This window comes from Etheostoma spectabile, chromosome 21, assembly GCF_008692095.1.
Source record: "Etheostoma spectabile isolate EspeVRDwgs_2016 chromosome 21, UIUC_Espe_1.0, whole genome shotgun sequence".
Lineage (NCBI taxonomy): Eukaryota > Metazoa > Chordata > Actinopteri > Perciformes > Percidae > Etheostoma > Etheostoma spectabile.
In genome coordinates this window covers 21,674,483-21,687,391 of record NC_045753.1, presented here as the reverse complement: position 1 = coordinate 21,687,391, position 12,909 = coordinate 21,674,483, and the positions used below count along the sequence as shown (strand labels likewise).

The 12,909-nt window shown below is 41.5% G+C and overlaps 2 protein-coding genes across 4 annotated transcripts in view; both read right to left on the bottom strand.

Annotated features, from left to right (window-relative positions):
* kctd5b (potassium channel tetramerization domain containing 5b) overlaps nucleotides 1–9,299 on the bottom strand; it is a 15,208-nt gene extending 5,909 nt beyond the window's left edge. The window contains exons 1-5 of one of the 2 annotated variants that reach the window (XM_032502603.1): nucleotides 8,908–9,299; nucleotides 1,434–1,542; nucleotides 1,011–1,102; nucleotides 797–892; nucleotides 494–598 (exon numbers count right to left, since the gene is read on the bottom strand). In XM_032502603.1, the coding sequence (XP_032358494.1) occupies nucleotides 494–598; nucleotides 797–892; nucleotides 1,011–1,102; nucleotides 1,434–1,542; nucleotides 8,908–9,228 (723 nt within the window). In that variant the 5' untranslated portion in view covers nucleotides 9,229–9,299. The remainder of the gene's footprint in view (nucleotides 1–493; nucleotides 599–796; nucleotides 893–1,010; nucleotides 1,103–1,433; nucleotides 1,543–8,907) is intronic. The other variant, XM_032502604.1, reaches the window with a different exon arrangement.
* Nucleotides 9,300–9,513: 214 nt separating this feature from the next.
* Nucleotides 9,514–12,909, bottom strand: part of pdpk1b (3-phosphoinositide dependent protein kinase 1b) — a 10,528-nt gene continuing 7,132 nt past the window's right edge. Inside the window, exons 13-15 of one of the 2 annotated variants that reach the window (XR_004327251.1) lie at nucleotides 11,966–12,118; nucleotides 10,818–11,829; nucleotides 9,514–10,699 (exon numbers count right to left, since the gene is read on the bottom strand). Coding sequence is in view for 1 of the 2 variants with exons in the window: in XM_032502597.1 (XP_032358488.1) it covers nucleotides 11,716–11,829; nucleotides 11,966–12,118 (267 nt within the window). In the remaining variant the exon portion in view is untranslated. Of the gene's footprint in view, nucleotides 11,830–11,965; nucleotides 12,119–12,909 lie in introns of both variants that reach the window. The other variant, XM_032502597.1, reaches the window with a different exon arrangement.

The window sequence follows — 12,909 nt, the reverse complement described above, 5'->3', positions numbered from 1 at the left end:
GCAAACTGTAGCAGCTTGCAGTGTTTCTATCACAGAAATAGACTGCTGTCAAGCTTGCCGTCCGTCACTCGCATCTCCGTGCAGCCGGAAGAGCAAAGTCTCGGTGACCAGAGCAGACGCAGTAACGTCTCTCGCGTTTTAATAAAATGAGCTGGTTTGACCATGGAGATGCAAGAAATATGCACTAGTCCGGAACACAGAACATTCTTCCTGTATTTACTTTCTTGCTCCCGCCCTCCAGACACATCCGACCAATAAGAGGAGTGGACGAGTTTACAAACTCACCAACTGACTTGGACCAAAGTAAACAAACTACAGGTGTGAAAACGCCCTTAGCCTCAGTGGTAAGCAAGCAGTACAAATGAACACTGAAAAGAATCAACTCAAAATGAGGAACAGCTATTTATCTACAAACAATGGCCAACGGGTTGTGTATGGACAACAAGGGGACCATGCAGTGACCGGCCCGTGGACAGAAATTTGTTAGACACACCTCTCCGCTGTTGTTTGGCTTAGCAGACTCCTCTCCCTTCACCTCCCTTGACACAATCAGCAGAAACTCTGACTGGTGGGCCCGCCCGTAACCTATACTGACAAGCTGCAACAACCAATCAGAGCACAGAAGGGATGTCCGGATCACGTATGCGGACATTGAGAAAGATGTGATTTGCTGTTTTGGCTTGTTGGCCATTTCCAACGTTGAGTATTGGACTTTCTGGGTCAATGTGAGCATAGCGGGGTGGGTGAAGCACATGAGAGGATTTCTGCTGCTGTGACTCTGCGGGAAGCAATTTACCTGTTCAAACTTCCAGCCGTCAGACATGGTAGACACCATCTGTGTCAGCTCCTCCTCCTGGCACTGCAGCACCCGGTACACATGCTTCACTGGAACCTGAGAGGACGATGAAAACATGACAGAAATGGGATGGAAAGGGAGAAATAACACACAATTCATTTAATAGAACGCATCAAATTTCCGAAGGAATCTATTTTAATAGAACTTTGTGTACCTGTGATGTTTTACAGTCGCGTTCCCTGATCTTGTCCTTGAGGAGCTTTATTAATGATGTGATGTTGTAGAATTCGGCTTCTTCTAGCACACCTAAAAACAGTAAAAAAAACAATTTAGCTTTTAAGGCAGACTTATCTTGCTATTACCCATAATGGCATCTACTTTAGGGTTTTGCTGAGATGTGAGTGTAATGTGTTAAAATCTATACTTGAATGACCTATAAGCAGTTCAGATGGATTTCCCTAAAGTCTTTGCAATCATTGCCATCACATTACCTTTTACAACAATCAACAATAACAAACTCCAACATGGACAAACAATATTTACAAGTTTGTTACCAAATTTTTTTTACTGTGCAATAGACAACTGTATTTGTAAAACATTTCTTAAAAGTTCATCTTATATTCCACAGAGATGTTACCTTCTTCTGCCAAGTCCCTGTTGAGCACCAGTTTGCCATGCCTCAAGTAGTTAAGCACTGGCCCAAAGTATGTAGGGTCTCTGTCTATGAGATAGGCACCAGTTTCATCCTGAAAAGGAGGATGAGATTAATAGAATGACACTGTATTCACTCTCAAGAGTTTTTAAGTTGAAGAAAAAGTTCAACATTTAGGAAATGTGCCCGTTTCTGGTCAAACCCACACTGATAGCCATTTAATTGTATGCATCCAGTGCAGGCAAAGCAGTGTACACAGAGAAAAAAAGGGAATTTCAAATCCTCTCATTCAACACTTGTATTTTCCAAAACGTGTGTACCTTTTAACAAAAGACAATGTGCAGGTGTACATTTTTAACAGAACACAATCTGGGAGGATCAGTAAATAAAACTTGTAAGAGAACTCATGATGTCAGCTCCGGTGCTGATAATCACTACAGGGGTTGAGGGGACATGCGCACACAAGAGCTGCACATGTACGACTGCTTTGGGATATCACTTCACTTTTCCCACAGGCCTTGGGTTTGATCCTGATTTCTTCACAACCGCTGGGTATTCCCCTATTTCTGCAAGTACTGTGATTAGACCGTTTTATCTTGTGGAGGGAGACGCGGCTAAAACAATTAGAGCAGAATATAAAAAGATTTTGGAACAGCAAGCTGAATTCACCAAGGGGACTGAGAGAAAGCACCTTGGCTTACAACCGACATTTAGCCTAGTCTGGTCTCCTACATAGTTGGCCTAACACATAATAGGAGTCTGGACAGCAGTTAAACATTCATAGCATTTAGTAACACACCCAGCACGGAGGACAGGCCTTAAGCTAATTTTATGCTAATTCTCAAACGCCACAGGGCACTTGACTTTGCATCGGTTGAGTATTTGTATTCCGCATTGCTTCGGAAGCAATGTTGGCAAACAAACAGCATTGCTGGTCTGTGCAAAATTGTCATATACTGCAGGCCATGTGCAAACTGAAAACAGCCAAGTGAACAATCAAGACCACATTCACAGTTGCATGGTGGCCCAATGGTTAGTTAGCACTGTGGCCTCCTGGCAAGAAGGCTCTGGGTCCAAATCCAGGCAGTTTGTGGCCTTTCTGTGTGGATATTGTAGGTCCTCCCCATGTTTGCCTAAGTTCCCTCCATCAGTGCCCTTGATCAAGGCACTGGCTCAGTTTTGGAGTTGGTCCACAGGTGCTGTAAATGGCTGCCCACTGCTCCCTTGAGGGATGGGTTAAGTGAAAAGAATGAATTTTGCTAAATGTATAGTCCCTTTCTGATCAGAGGGATTTTTCCAGTTCTTAGAACATAACATTCCTAGAAACCTTTTTTTCTCGTGTTTCAACTGGACCAATTTGTGGATTTTTAAGTTCCTCTGACTGCAGTTCCTGTAACTCTTTCAGCTCCTACTTCAGGGCCGGGTCTTTTCCCTGTTCCCTTTGCCGCATAGGAACCTAGGTCAATGAGAGTTGGGTTTTCCAGTACAGACAGACCGACCGACAACGGGACAATTTAAAAAAAATTCATCACTAAATTCACTTCTGAGAACGTTTTAAGCAAGAAATTAACTGATTTTGAAAATAGGCAGTATTTGAAACTTGTCAAATTGACAATTTGCTTCAAAAGCTTTCGGAGTTGAGCTCGATAAAGTGACACGACAGCCAGCTACCACCTGCCGGAGGTGCTAGCTCATCCCTCGGCCGGTCATGCTTGGAGACCCTGCTGTAAGCTGGAGGTCCCTCAGACCGCTCTCGTAAATAAGAAGCTTTTATTTGGCCATTGGCGGATCGTTAAATATCTCAACACATGTCCATCATACCGGACAATGGGAACCTGTGGTTAACTGACTTTTTGGAGTTTAACTCCACAAGCTGGCTGGCCGTCGCACACACAAATTTTGACATAGGCTATATACACATTAGATTTAGTACATTTTGGTGTATTTGTTTTCTGATTTTTAACGCTATAAAGACCGCCATGCTTGCGTCACTCCCTTACCCCTCCGACCAGTTCCTATTGCCACTTGGCCAGTGTGAATGCAAATGGAAAACCGGTTTTGGGTTAGAGTAGTTAAAAGAACTTTTTAGAAGTGGACTAGTCCTATAACTACGTTACTGTAACGGAAAATAAAAGTACCTTTATAGTTGCCTCGTCTTCGCCCAGAGACAAGTTTAACTCGAAAACCCATTAGTTTTTCCAATAATGAGAAAAGGTCCCAGCACATTTTCTTTTTGTAATGAATCTGAACCCTCCTGGCTGGTTGACCTCATTTCCTATGCAAATAAATCCCACTGGAGCCCAATGAAGCTCTATTCTGGTCTTACTGCCCTGTGTCAGTTTCTTACATTTCCATAGTCACTAAAGTTTAAGCACAGGCGGGCCCTGCGTGAAGGAACCAGACAAGGCCAAAGCTGCTCAACTCACCACATTCCAACCACACCGTTAGTAATGGTTGATTTTTTTTTTAGAAACATCAATTCATTCCCCCATTTCAAATCACAACTCAAAACACATCTGTTTAAAACTGCCTATTCCACTTAAATATCTATTGCTATGCCTTTTTCTGTTATTATTGTTGTATACTATTTTTGCTGTTTTTAAAATGTCTGATGTATTCCTGAACGGTGTCCTTGAGTTCCGAGAAAGGCGCCTTTAAATAAAATGTATTATTTTAGCAAAGATGGTCAAGCTTCCGGATTCTATGAGCATTAGGGTTGGGTACCGAATTTCGGTACTTTTTTTGGGTACCGACCCAATTATGTCAGTACTACCGAAGATAGATTCACGTTAAATAAAACTGTGGCAAATTTCATTATCCAAGATTGCATGCACCCACCCACGCACGCACGCAGTTTGTTTAAGTCACAGTGAGTTACAGCAATGCTGAACAAAAAAAAAAAAGGAGGGTAATTTCATGTACTGCTAAAAATGTGAACCGTACACAACCCTAATGAGCATCACCGTTTTTCCTCTTTATTCCTATCAAATTATCACAGCAGGAATTTTGACCCGTCATAGCAAGTAAAGCAGAGGTGGAAGTTAAAATAAAATTAACAATGGCTCCATTCCAGCCGTTACTGATGTTACCGTTTATACTGTTTACCTTTAGTTTCACTCCACATTTTCCCTTTGGTCATGTACAGCCCACTGAAAAATTGGAACGGGCCGATTGTTTGGCCGGTGGTATTACTGCTTGTGGAATTCTTCAAAACCAGATTTTACCCCAAAATTACTTTCAGAAGGACCCAAAACCACTTAATATGCAACTCCATTGTATAATCTACTACTGACTTACAGTGTCGGGTACTTCTACATCAGAGGAAGACATTGTTGACATTGTCCCCCGCCCAACCGTAACAGCTATGCGCTCTTGCTCCACGAAAGTGAAGAAAGTTAGTTTGGTACGTCCAGCAATCAACACTGGATGTAACGTCGGAAGCAGGAAAAACTGCACTGGGGTCAAAGGCGGTACCCACCTCCTCCTCCCGTTGCTGTTAGGCGTTCTGTGTGTGGCGTCTGATACGTCATACATAGAGATACATCTCACTTGTTTAGATAAACTATTGTATTCTGCCTCAAAACACTCCCACTGATCAAACATTCAAAGCTGCCCTATGAGCAATCTACACTTGTGTAAACCTTCCTGGCCTGTTGTGATGACAAGCTTGTTGCGTGTCCTCTGGGTGGACATGGGGGACTTGGGGTGACAGTGACCCAGTTAGGAGAAAGATGATTATAGGGGCTCTGATATAAGGAACCCATGTACACAAAGGGGGCAGTGTATTTAATTAAAACACAAAAGGCTGTGTCTCTTGGCGCCCAGGCTTGGGAGCACTGGGCAACAAGCAGAGGAGTCTGTGACAGCAAGGGAATAGGGCTGTTGGGATGTACTGTAGACAGGCAGAAAAAAAAGAGAGGACTAAGATTTGAATTAGAATGCTTGAAGCTCAAAACGTTCACCATCTCGATGAAATATGAACAAAACTAGCTTATCATCTATGAATAAGGTTTTAGTTAAAATACCGAAAAAGAAAAAAAATGCTAGACCTACATCATGGGACACATCCAACCGCATAAACCAAAAGACAACAGATGATAATCAACAAATACACTGACAAGTGTCAACACCGCCTACAATAACCACCAGGAATAGGTCAGCTCAGTGTAGGTCAGGCATGCTTCATGCTGTTTTGTGGTTTTGCCTTGCAAAAACATTGAACGTGTAAAGCCTCGTGCACTTACAGTAACACGAGCCAAGTGAAAGCAGGCCTAGCGATGACTGAATTAAAACTAAAGATAACTTAAAATTAACGTAAACAAAACCTAATAAGAAAGATGAGCTTCACAGCAGAGGGAAGTGTAGAGTATTACCCTTATCATTCTTCTCCTACACACAATACATATCCACCCACAGGAAATACCATTGCAACCCAGCCTTCAAGCGTGTGATGTACAATAAGGCGTTTTGCAGAGACATTTAACACTGAAAGTTAATCCTTAATTCAAAGAAATTGACAAGTCACTGCATGTCTGTACAACACTGGGTGTACACCAAACCTTTGCATGGAACAATTCAACAATTCAAGCCAGACAGGTGTGGATATATTCCCTGCTAAATTTCATATAGACTTTCAAATAATGAACCAGATCAATTTTAAATGAAAAAGCAGCAAAGCCATTCCAATTTGCTAAGACCAGGAAGAAAAAATAATTTATTATATACAAATCATAAATAAATCATGTGACTGTAGCTACTTAGCCAAGTGGAAGTCTGATCCTTGTAGAGTAAGAGCCAGGAGTCCCTCTGGAGTACAAGCGGTAATGGCATAGTCAAATAGGCCTTCATCTTTTAAATAATACACGCACATCGCATCAAGGCTATATTGTGTGAAACTCTTATATTTCGAGGTATTTAACACTGTGCATTTAATTGAGTTTAACCTTTTCACCAAGGCTGGGACGAACTTCTTTACCATTTTAAACTCTGCGAGGCAAAACACCATCAGTGCGTTTTGCAGAACAATTAATGATGGAGCCGTGCTGATGGCAGTAAATTAACAGCTCCCTTTTTGGTCCCCTAAAAGCTTTGCTGTCATGATGAGAGGTAGCTTCACAGCTAAGCTGGCAAGCCAAGAAATCACTGCAACCGGAAGTTGCTGCAGGTAGAACGAGAAATGTGTATTGCAATGGAAAAAAAACAAGCTGGAAGTGTAATGATAGGTCTCCTCAATGACTGACTTTGGTGTGGAATACGTACTTAATACCTTATCATAACCGATCGCCAATAGTACTCTGCAGTGTCCTATTTGAGCACTTACTGCAGGAAGACAGAGCAGGAGGAGACCAAGATATCACCGTTAAATATTTACGTTGCCTCCCAGTGTGCTCAGGCATGACATACAAGTTGAATAGGGCAGTAAATGCAGCCATATTTCTCTCACACATGCTGCAGAGAGGATTTCTTTGAGCAGCAAATGGATATAAATATGAAAAGAACAAGAATAGTTTGTGATTGGGTGCTTGAAAAATTGATGGAGCTCTCAAAGCTAGAAGGTTGGGTCTTTACTTGAGTGGTCCTGAGCTGAGCAATTTGAGAGCAGGAGTTTCCCAAAGGGGGGGATGCCTATTGATGTGCAACTCTCAGCTCGTTGATTGGACAACTGATTATTTGGAGCAATACCTTATAATCTTGTATCGTCAATTAGTTACAAAAGTTTAACAATTATAAAAATATCCCTCTAGAGTGACAGGAATGAGTAGCATGTCAATTAGAAATTAGGATATAAATTTTAATAAGAATATTTATAAATACAAGGACACATCTTCTGTTATGGCTGTGCACGTGACAGCACTTCCTCTACTTTCTCCCTGATCTACACCAATGTGCAAAACAGGCTCTAGTCAACAACATGAATAATGCAGTTCTCCTCAAGAGTCCTGCTGAAGCACGTCTGCCTGTGTGACTGAGAGAACTGAACCACTCATTTCCTTGGCTGGGAAACAATACTGCATTCGCCCAAAAACCGAGCTCTTCAATGATCTGTTCCTCTGCTGGACTTCGCATTCACAAGCAGGGTTGTTATGCTAAAAACATGGCCTTCTTGGTTCAGTAGCAGATAAGATGAAATCATGTCAATGTATATTGTTTTAGACACAAAAGAAAGTGAAATAATAGCCAGTAATAACCGGTCCTTTACTGGAAGCTATCTGAAATGAGGTACGGTAATGGCTTCAGAGTCTGATACACACTTAAGACCAGGGATTGAGATGGACTGAGCCGTTGCTCATGGGAGGATAAACTGACAAAAAGTAAGCTGATTATTCAGAGATAAAGATATTTGCATGAAAATACGAGATGAGTGACGGAGGGCAGGGGTGAAGATTAAAATGTGCAAGTAGATGAAAACAATGAATAATGGGGCAGTACAATGAACAATGGAAAGCTGAGCATATATACACCTCTCTCTCTCTCTCTCTCTCTCTCTCTCTCTCTCTCTCTCTCTCTCTCTCTCTCTCTCTCTCTCTCTCTCTCTCTCTCTCTCTCTCTCTCAGCATTGAGGCCATTCAGGCAGATGAGTGACTTAATCCCCAGCTCTCAGTTGTCTGCAGCACCTCACCCCACTTGGCAATGACTTATGTGCTCATTATGGGAGCCTGACCACCAGCTCAGAGAATGATTATTGCAAAGCAAAAGGAGCCAAGTGACAGACTAACCCCAAGAGAGGGAGGGGGAAAACACAAATTGATCGCGCAATGAAGCCTTATGTGTGTAGATCATTTGGGAAGTTAATTATAGCACTAACGCTAGTAGACTTTAAAAACCTTGAATGCACCAGAATAAAAGAACACCCATGTTATAAAACTGTAATTTGCATTTTCGCAATTGCAATACATTTTCGATATCCCAATATTATGCTACAGCCCGTTGCTGTCAACACTTGACAGCACCTCTAGCTGGATGAGTGTAGCGCAATGCAACGGCCTCAGATGGGGAAAGTTTCCATCTATTGTGGCGACTTGATATTCTCAGTAGAAAAACTATAAAAACGGTTAAACCCCCTTAACTATTGTTTATGCAACACTTTAAACAACACATTTAGGAAACCGCAGGACCTAGCAACTTTGTATCTTGCTAATCAAATGATCGTGACAAGCCAGCTACACACAAAAACTAGCAGCAAGATCGGATGTCATGTGGTGACTGTCGGAATCTAGCTAGCACAGCGTGCTAAGGCTAGTTAGCCACAAAAAACTAGTTTGCGACAAGTATAAATAATAAACACAGATTTTTCACAAAACTGGGGACCTAATTAAACAAGCTGGTACGCACAGTCGTCAGCCTCCCTAATTGCTTAACAATACAGTAAGCATATATAAAAGACTTTAACTAATTGGTAAATAAAATGGAGTTAACCAACTGCGCTCCTAACTACAGTGCTAACTAGCTTAGCATTTACCTTGTCAGAGTCGAGCTCGGGGTCAGCTTGGCTCAGTCTGTACAGAAATGATTTTGGATCTCTACACAGCGTCTGTCTTGTTGTTAAAAAATACGTCCCGCCGACGTTTAATCGAATCCATTTCGATGCCCCGACACCGGCAGAAATATTTCTGTCCACCGGAGAATGGGCCAAACATCTCCGGTGAACGACGCTGCTTGTCTCGGAGCTGTTCTCTGCCATCCCTCTCCTCTCCTCCGCCCTCGCCTCGGCTGTGTGCGGCTGACAGGAAATATCCAAGCTGCAGCCACTAACTTCATGCAAAGCAGGCTGCCAGCGCATCAGCCACTCCTACCAACCCACTTCACCAGCAGCACTGACAGACACTTGCATAAATTATTCCAGAGAAAGAGGTCTCCCCAGCTTGATCCCAGACGCTTCATGGAACAATGATCAATTGATAACGACAGCCTGGAAATGTCCCAGCGTGTGGAAATGTAATTTAGGGTGTCACACACCCTATTCATATTTACAGTATATTTGTTCATGCCTTAACAAACTCGAGACCAACCAGTTTTAGGTTGTCTGCAATTACATATATATTTAAGTAATTTTCACGACACAAAATCACTGATAATGGGCCGGTCCTTTATTTACATGCTGCAAAATGCGAGATGCCATTGCCACTGAATGCTGCTGCCTCCACTGTGTCATGACTGTGGTCGTTAACAGAAGACAGGACACTTGGCTTTATTTGTATGCCTAAATCCCTACATGCTTTAATTACTGGACTACCAAGCATTAAGTGGAAAATTCATCATTCAACAACTACTGACCTAGCGCACAAATAATCAGAGAGAGAATGAACAGATTCATTAAATTATCAGAATATGATTAAATCACTGAGCAAATAGAAAATGTATGATATAGTAAGAAAAAAGCTGTAAAATATTATAGTTTACAATAATTATTCACATTCAAAGGCTTTACATCTCAATACATACACAACATGGCCCCTGAACATGACTTCAATCCAAATATGATTCATATATTAGAATTTAAATAACACAGAATGAACTAGAGGCTAAACAACAGCCATCAAATAACCTTATACAAGAATAAAAATACAAAAACTGTATTCTAATATCATTGCATTACTTGCTTCAGATTTTAATAATACATCATCTGTACATCACAGTTCTAGTCAGTTACAAGCCAGGTAGAGTCTTCCATACACGATGTAACCGACTGCCATCGACTTGATTCAAACAATTTTCCTCACTAGAGAAAAACACTTCTCTAGTGCTTCCTCAACTTTATAGACAGATACAGCAATTTTATCGGTTATTTGGATCAGACAGATATCTTTTAACTGACATCCAACCACATCGAGCCCCGGGCCCCAGGGCCAGAGGGTCCTAGTCACCTATACTCCAGTCACACACTGCACACACAGACTCAGCTGAAGGAAGAGGACCTTTGGAAAGGACCTTAAGGTAATATGACAAAAATTAAAAGCATTATGATAATACATATTGCTAAAACAAGAGCACAAGTTAAATCAATCGCTTTAATTTCTATTGGGCCAAACGTCAGAAGAAAAAAAATAAAGAAAAAGAAAAAAAAGATGGCCAATGAACCCGATGAGGCAGCTCTGCCATCTTGTCCAGGGACAACAGCTTTACTGTGATTGCTTCAGAGAATGATAGTATGTGTATGTATCACTGTTGATGAAGGTTTTCTGTTCAGCATAGGGTGGTCAGCACATAAGATTTAGTTTTCAATAGGACGTACTGAAGATGAGCCGACTATCCTACCGAAAAAGAAATTGAAGAATTCACACCACAAAGAAATAGCCAGTGAATGGTAAAGAACAGCCAAATCATCCAATAATATTTGCTATGGTTGCCAATGCAGTCAAAAATACCCACCTTTAAACTTGATAAACTATATCTCCAGTGCCCTGGGAGAGAGAAGCGGACAAGGCTGAGCTACAAACCTGGCCATGCAGGAAAGATAAGCAAGTTATGATTAGGAAGTTCAAGCTAGTGGCATGTTTACCCGCCCCGTTAGCAATACATCCTCAGTAACAGCTATGGAAGGCTCACACTTATACAGAGACTGATTCAGACCCATGTCTCACTGCAGACTGGCACTCTGCTTTGTTACATTGAGACCTTAATTGAACTTCAATAAACAAGTACCAAGAGACCAAAAAAAAACTCAAATACCGTGGGGACATTTGGGCGTAGACAAAAATATATATATAGGATTTGAGTTTGTTAAATGTGTGAGACTGAATCAGCTTACAGTATATGCTATGGAGTATATGCTCTAGAAGTGGGACCTGACAACAGCTTGCACGTACGATGTAAGATTATGATATGGTTTAATTAAAATATCAGGATAGGCTCTGGTTCACAAAAGCTAGATTTTGTGTTATGGTATCATTGAAGCAGGAAACCAGTCCTTGCATTTGAGATAGTCCTAGCGGTACCCAAGCTTGTGTCACTCTACAGGACAAGCTTGCCCTTTTCTTCTCCCCTGCAGAATGTACAAAAAGCAGATGTGCATGGTGGCAGTCTTATTATCCATACATGGAAAAATGCAATAGAAGCCTCACAGAGAGCACAAAGAACAAGCAAAGCAACCCTGAATCCAAAGTTGTATTTCTCCCATGGTTCTACTCAGGAAAACAAACAAGGTCTAGATGCCAGCGTCTCTAAGAGTTTGTTTACATTGCGGTGATGAAGGGCACTAAAGAGGGTGTTACTCTGCTCAGTGATTGGCCTCAGAGCTAAAGAGGTGGCCACATGAGGAACTGTGCTCCTATAGGCCAGGGTTTTGGTGCTTTTGATAGATCTTTCTCCACACTTCCTGGATCTTCTTGCACCATCTGTCAGCATTTCCGCTGGGGTCCATCAAATAGTAAGTTCGGTTAGGCTGCAAACATCACAGAAAGTGAAAACAGAAACAATTAAAAGAGTAAACCACATTTGAGGAGAAACCGTAATCAGTGGGCAAGTATCAACATGCTGCTGGAGGAAAATGCTGGACAGATAGACAAATAGTTGTGTACCGTATGAACAAAGAAGGTTTTGAAGTTCTTGGCCTCAGGGCGTAGCTCTAGGGACCAAGGAATCTCCCCTTTCAGGACCTTGTTTACAGGATCCACGTAGTACAGGTGTGGTCCTTCAGTAAGAAGCAGCTGTCTCCGTCTAGCAAACAGACCCTGCAATGGAATGCCACATGTCTCGAGACATCAGTTCACCAACAGAGGGGGCAATAAAAAGCGAGTCTTTCCTCAGCACAGCAAGGAATTCCCCTGTACATCCTATGTTAGAAGTCAAAGGAATACTATGGGAGGTGACTTCATTTATGCTGAGCCAACCTTAACAAGAAAACCTGTTCACATTTTACTACAAACACAGCTACTGTATAGTCTAACTGGTAAAGAATCTTCATCTACACAAAGATTTAACTTAAAAATAAGGTTTAAAATACCAATATTATTTTAAAATATATAATAGGGCTTTTTTTCCCTTTTTTTTTTAAAATGCAGATTTGATAAAGGTAAGGATAGAACGACTGTTCATAACTCTAATGCTCTATAGAGGCATTGGGTGGCTAAGCATTCATTCACAAACACGGCGTCGGTCACCACTTGTCAAACAGTCCGGCAAAAACGCAAGTCTTTCCATTTATTTTGAAAGCAGCAAAAAGTTAGACTGATTCAACTTTTGGAGAAAAAAAAAACAACGTCAACCATGTAACCGGAGATCAGACTTGTCAGTCCATATGTGACAGTCCCGCTAACGTTACTGTAAACAGGAAACATCACTGCAACAAAAGTTTGAAACACTATAAAAGGTAAAAACAAAAAAAAACACAAGCACTGAACTGCATAAAAGCAAAGTCACATCGACTCTTGCTTCATATCTTTCCTTTTTCTCCACTGCCTTCACATGCTGTCAACCCAACTGATGCCGTAGCTTTTACTATACTAGTAAATTATACTAATAC